Below are 6,451 nucleotides of genomic sequence, written 5' to 3'. Positions count from 1 at the left end.
GGTGAGAGGTTAGTCATGTTTGCTCACAACTGCAAAAAGAGGAACAGTTTCTTGCAGGATGTGTGTCTGGTGTTGCAGACGAGAAGTGGAAGTCAAAAGGTTGACAGGAAACATCTGCCATGAAGACAGAGACAATGTTCTTTTCAAACTGTGTTAAAAGTCTTTGTGGTTTTGAGTTGACGTATGCATATATTGTATCTGATGACGCATGAGGGGGCGTCATTAAATTCAAACCCTGATGGTATAAAATATCTGCCTATGCTTTGATTAGTCGGAGATCAGCGCTGTCTGCGAACGGCGCCGGTCCCCCCACACGTGTATTTCATTAAAATCAATTGTTTGACCAAGCTCTTCTGGACCATGGTTGTTTGTACTCTCCTTCCTCAATATTTGAACCTTAGACAGTGCAGTATGACCAAAAATCTGTATGGTAACATTTCCATTGCATTGTTAAAGAGTCCTGTAGTTCCCCAGTACATCATGATATATAGTGAGCCGTAATATAAGAAACCAGGAATAAAAAAACTCAATTTGGACTTGTTTTTTCAAAGATAGTGGCACAAGATTTCCTTTTAAGGCAAAACATGTCAGCTTGAGGCCACCCAGTTCCCTCTTATTTTTAAGAAACCAAAACCTCCAGAAAGGAGACGCAGCTCGTCTCTTAGCCACAGATCAGCTGTTAACAGTCTATTATACCACCATGCTGCCTGCTGTGTACTTTTTTACATTTGCAGTTACTGGTGTTTCAAAGCGTATACGTTTACCACAACTACACACATTGAAAAGCTGCTGTGTCATATGATTAGAAACACGAGTAAGAAGACTGTACATTACAGGTCTCCTCTCAACAGGCTTCACGGTGCTCTGGTGTCCAATACGAACATACATTTAATGCCATGACCAACGTTATGTCTGTTAAACAGGGCAGCTTAAATTATTCAGAAAAAATCATATCACGCACGAATCCACAACAGTTTTAACCACGGCATCTTTAGAGCCACTTCTTGCTTGTGCATATTTAGTCTACTACTGAGAATCCTTTTTTGTTTACCCTCGGTCTTACCTTGCAGGCGCGGTGCAGGTATTTCTTCTCCTTGGTGAGTTTGTAGAGAGACAGGAAGGCGTATCCGTTGCCAGCGGTTCCATGGCAAATACCGTAGCCTTTTCTGAGCAGGCCCCGCTGCCATATCACCTCGCCGCAGTCTACAGCCTCCTTCAGGTACTTTTCTTCTTTAAAAATCTGGCAAGACACAGAATGAAGCCGACAGCATAGTCAAAGATATTTGTTAAATATCGTAGCAATTAAAAAAAAACAAAACCCAAACTGCATTCTGTATGTGAAAACACTTCATAATCTGAAAGCACCGTCAACTCAAGGCAACCAGCAGTAAATGTAACCCCTGTATCAGCCCATATAATATCTACAAACCTGACGCTGTGTGGTCCTCGCAGAAGAGATAAAGACTCTGCCTACATGAAAACTAAACCACTCATCCAGATCTCATTTCAAAGAAATAAATTAATCTAAAGCGAAGCGACTTGAACTCATAACTGAGGTGACAGACGACCTATCAGACAGGTATGAAGCTGACAGGACACAGTAGGAGTACAGTGCAGACCTGGCAGTGTGCCTGATTGGATGTGATTATATAAGCCAGTCTCCCACAGCTGTGTGAGGTCCGTGGTGGCGTCAAGCAGGGAGCGCTTTGAAAAGCTGCATTCTACAGAGCTGCCATGTAATGTAGAAGAAATTGTATCCGGCCCCACCTCTCTCTATTATTATTATTAGCTTTTAGCTGTAACACAGAAACATCAGCTACAGGAAAGGAGCAGGAAAGAAACAATCCACTATTAAGAACCTGCGCTTTTTAAAAACTCGTCCCAGTGACAGTTCCTTCTGTTTCCACCTGAATACACGGAACCAGCCAATCTTATAAACTGCTGCTGCGCTCTCATTTCAAACACACCAGCAGCTCACGTTCTGTTTCAGAATTCTCCTTTTCCTCTGAAAGCAGAACCATGTACCCTCGCCTTTCCTACTTATCCCGAGAATTCCTCTCACACAGCAAGGCACAAGTCACCTATTACAGCTACCAACTAGATCCACTCCTACAACCCGACTATATAAGACATGCAGACGAATCCTTAGCTACATGGTTAAAGTAACTTCAGCCATGTTGATTTTATACGAGCTCATGTCTCTGTGGTGAACTCTGATGCTGCTAAAATTAACTCATGATGTATTCTTCCACTGTAACCTGCAGGGTGCTCACCAACACTCCACTAGGGGTGATAACAAGCTGGAAAATACCGGCTATTTTAGGAAGCAGTGACCCCTGACTGTCTGAAAACAACTGTATGGGTTTGGTGATATCAGTTGATATCATCGAATATGGAAGGCTGTCCATGAACACGATGTTTTCTGTATGGCAGCATCTGTTCCTTTAAAAGCCGCTGATGGTGGCTTGCCAACGTGCCGGTTCCATAGGCGCTAACGCAGCCCTCCATCAGAGGCAGTGATGCATGTCGGAGGTACCTCTCTTCTTTAGTCTAAAGGATGTGACATCCATTTTTTCCAGTCATCAGACTGCAGAACAAAGCAGTGTTTTCTGGATCATTTTGATGTATGGCTGCTTCTTTGCATTCAAGCAACGCTGTCAGAGCCATAAAATAATGTAATAGGTCTTGGTTGAGACTATGAATATGACACAGTATGCCTACTGTTGTCAAATAATTGCGAAATTAGTCCAAACATCACATTTATGGAGATCCAGCACAGTGAAAGAGAACTTCAAGCCCTAATAATGGAGCATCCCTCTGTGATAATACATCACCATTATTCTGCCTCATGAACAGGATCGTATTTTCTGAAATCATTCAACTTGCTGTTGTAAAAACACAACTCCATCAGTGGGAGCACAACGTGTGCATGCAGCATAGTTTCAACAGCCGACCTGAAATCTGCCACTAACAAAACATGTGGCAGTTTAAATGTTTAAACGCGTGACACAAACGGCACAGTTGTTGTGTTCTGTTACTAGCGGAACATTGTTAAGTGCAGTGCTTTGTTCGCTGTGCCAAAACAACAGCAAAAAATAAAAAGCAGAGTCTCAGTAAGAGCAAAATGCCAGAATGGCAGCATGTTGGCTGTGATGTAGCTTCCTAATGGACCAAGAAAAAAAACGAAATTAGCCAAAGTGTTAGACGCCAGGCGAAACAACATCCCATCAACAACATGATTTTTCTTTGACGTGTCAAATAATACATGCTTCACAAATATGTTTAACACAAACTGTTCATGCAGTGTAGAGCTGTGCCACAAGGTGACAGTGTTGTGTGTGCGTGTTAGACAGAGAGGGTGGCTGCTGACCGCAGAACTCTCACCTTATGGGCCATGATAAGCATATGGATAACACCGGGCGCTCCGTGGCACCAGTGGACCAGCCGGTCGCTCTCGTTGCTCAGGGATGAAGGGAAGTTTCCTGAACGAAACCTCTTGTGGCGGACGTAGTCGATGCTGGGGCGAACCAACTCTGACAGGATGTCTGGATGGACTTTTGCTCCAGACTGAAAGGGACAGTGTTTAATTTCAATTGTACTGTTCAGCTCTACATTTACAGAATTCTCTTTAAATGCCCCAAAAGGAGGTGACTATCACCTTTCCTAATGGCAGCAGAAAAGCTGGTGAAACACAGCTTTTCAGAGCAGATGTTTCAGAGCAGATGTTTATAAGATCTAAATGGACTCAACACATACTTTGATTGCTACAGTCATGAATTATTCATACAGAGGAAGATGGATTCTCATGTGTTAATGAGAACATCAGTGAACAGCAGAGAAAACACAAAAGTCTGTGGACAGATTTCAGTGAGCTACTTTAAATCAGGCTTTTGCTATTGTTATAAATCACAAGATGAATAATGGAATCATCTTTGTTGCCATGGCGATCTGCTGTGTTGCCACCCATCTTTTTGTGTTCTTACTCAGTCAGATTTTGCTACTTACAGTTTTTTCTGATTTATTTTGGCCATATGAAATGTTTTGCCTTTATCTGACAGTGAAAGCAAAGAGTGACAGAAAAACTGGAAGAGGGAGAGGGGGGCAAAGCGCTGCTCCCCTGCCAAACGGCACATGGCTCACCCCTGAGCTAAACTGGCACCCCACAGGTACAAACAATTACATTGTAAGGGAAACAATTTGAGGTAAAGGTGAGTGTACAGCAATGAATTTTCAAACAACAGCACGTCCAATAGATTTATATAACTAGCTGGAACAGTTTATACCTTCACTACAAGGACATGTTAGTGTGCGGCCGTCAGGGTGCGTACGACTTTTTGTCGGTGTGTGCCAATCCCTGGCCAGCACCAGAAATGCTGAAAACCATGTGATTCCAGTCCCTGGCTGGTCGCTCATGTCTCTCTACGGTCCAGACCGTATCTGTATCTTTGACCTTTTATTGTGCTGACATTAGTGTCAACTTTTATCATAATTAGAGTATGAATTCTTGTCTTCTGGTCAAACATGTTTCATTAGGTTACTTTAAACTTCTGACTGCCAACGTCTAATAAGTCTAATAAGTCTAATAAGCCTAATAAGTCAAGATTTAAGTAAGCATTTATAGCCCACACACACACACACACACACACACACACACACACACACACACACACAATACAATCTCAAGACACATCTGAACTGAGCACTGTGGCTGCCCTGTTAAGTAATGTATTTGTTGTGACTATTTTCAGAATTACATTGCTTGAAAATTGATAAATGATGACTTTTCCCATAATGGTACATGCACACAGTAACATACTGTATGCATGTGACAGCTGGGATAAGCTCGAGTCCTTCTGTGACCATGAATTTGACATGCGTGCATATATGAATATATCTAAAACACATTTCTAGCTGCTAACAATACCCAGTAGCATTTGAATGCACAGTGGGAACACTTTGGTCGTTCTTTGTAGGCCATGCTTCGGCAGGATTTCACACAAAACTGCTTCATCTTAGCCGCCAACAACACTTACAGGATGTCTGCCGCTCCTCTACTGGCTTTAAGCCCAGAACAGTAAGAAACAACAGACATTAAGCAAACCTTAAATCAATGACTTACTGACTGCCAACACCACTAATCAAACAGTTCTTCTTCCAAATGCCGAATACTGATAAAGAGTCTATCTGCCCAAATCTATAATCAATAACAGATTTCAGCCCATTCTGATATAACAGCACTAAGGAAAACATAATCCTCCAGCTAATAATCCTTCATTCTTTCAGGTAAAGTAAAATTCATACTTGGTGCTTTTATTATATATTTTTTTCAGTAAACATATACATAAAAAATGAGTACAGAGAAATCTGGATCCAGTCTCTGGCCTCTCTTCATTGTTTTTTCCTCAATAATTAGATTGCAGTGCTCACAAAGAAGGTGGCAGGTGGCTTGCAGCACGGGCTGCAGGCGAGAGCTGTCAGCAAAAATACAGATTCAACAACGCTGACACTGCAAGCACACTACCTGGATTCACTTACATGGATGTCACTTTGTGCATTTATGCGTGTGTGTTTGTGGCTACAGTATATAAATGCGTGATCTTATATACAAGTGATATTAAATGTTACTCTAGAATGAAAGTCAGTCTATTTGGAAAAAAACATCAATAAGAAATACTTTCATTTCTCTGATGTAGCAAAATGACACAATTTATTGTGCATCATCAACCAGAAGATCAGAAGCTTCGAGTGTTTCTCCATAAATAACTACATGACAGATAACATTAGCTTTAGCAATACTTTCGAACTTATTTACATAGAGGAATAAAATAATCTTTCGTTTTTAAAAACCCACTGACTTCAAACAGACCGCGTTCTGTTTTCTCCTACCTGCATCAGCATGTAATAGATGCCGGCCAGGCCGTGGGCAGCGCCGATGTACTGCTTCTTGTGCCACTCATAGAGGAGTGGACAGCGATCAGTCTTCTTCTGCTCTGCTGACATGTTCTTACCAGATTCCACAATGGCTGTGACCACCTGACGTTTGGAGAGAGAAAGAGTGGGAAAAATACAGGAACCTTTGAGCTCACATTTGAATCCAAACACACAGTTTGGCAGAAACTGATATAACATTTTTACTACAGAGCTGAGAGAGTGGAGTGTTAGCATTCAGTTCAAAATGACAAAGTGAGAAACCTACAGTTTCATTATAAAACTATAAGAACGACATGACCTGGGAGACACCATTTCTACTGTTGCAAAGCTATATGCTTTATTATTTGTCTGACAGCCTCATGGATAGAACGACGGCAGAGAGAGGGCACAGTAGGCGGCTGGATGAATGTATCGACTATGAACGATAGGCTCAGCCTTTTACCGATCGTTTTTACAAGAGTGATCCATTTTTTTGCCCCTGGGTAAGTTTGCTAATAATGTTGGTTGAAGCCAAGAGAAG

At 41.8% G+C, this 6,451-nt stretch overlaps 1 protein-coding gene across 2 annotated transcripts in view; it reads right to left on the bottom strand.

Moving 5' to 3' along the window:
• lancl2 (LanC lantibiotic synthetase component C-like 2 (bacterial)) overlaps positions 1 to 6,451 on the bottom strand; it is a 21,818-nt gene that overhangs the window by 2,849 nt on the left and 12,518 nt on the right. For both annotated transcript variants that reach the window (XM_005747473.1, XM_005747472.1), the window contains 3 exons: positions 5,887 to 6,033; positions 3,385 to 3,567; positions 1,064 to 1,240 (listed from right to left, as the gene is read on the bottom strand). In XM_005747473.1, coding sequence (XP_005747530.1) covers positions 1,064 to 1,240; positions 3,385 to 3,567; positions 5,887 to 6,033 — 507 coding nt within the window. The remainder of the gene's footprint in view (positions 1 to 1,063; positions 1,241 to 3,384; positions 3,568 to 5,886; positions 6,034 to 6,451) is intronic.

This window comes from Pundamilia nyererei, unplaced genomic scaffold, assembly GCF_000239375.1.
Source record: "Pundamilia nyererei isolate P.nyererei 1_Seehausen unplaced genomic scaffold, PunNye1.0 scaffold00198, whole genome shotgun sequence".
Taxonomy (NCBI): domain Eukaryota; kingdom Metazoa; phylum Chordata; class Actinopteri; order Cichliformes; family Cichlidae; genus Pundamilia; species Pundamilia nyererei.
The sequence above is the reverse complement of the archived record's forward strand: the minus strand, read 5'-3'. Positions and strand labels throughout refer to the sequence as shown.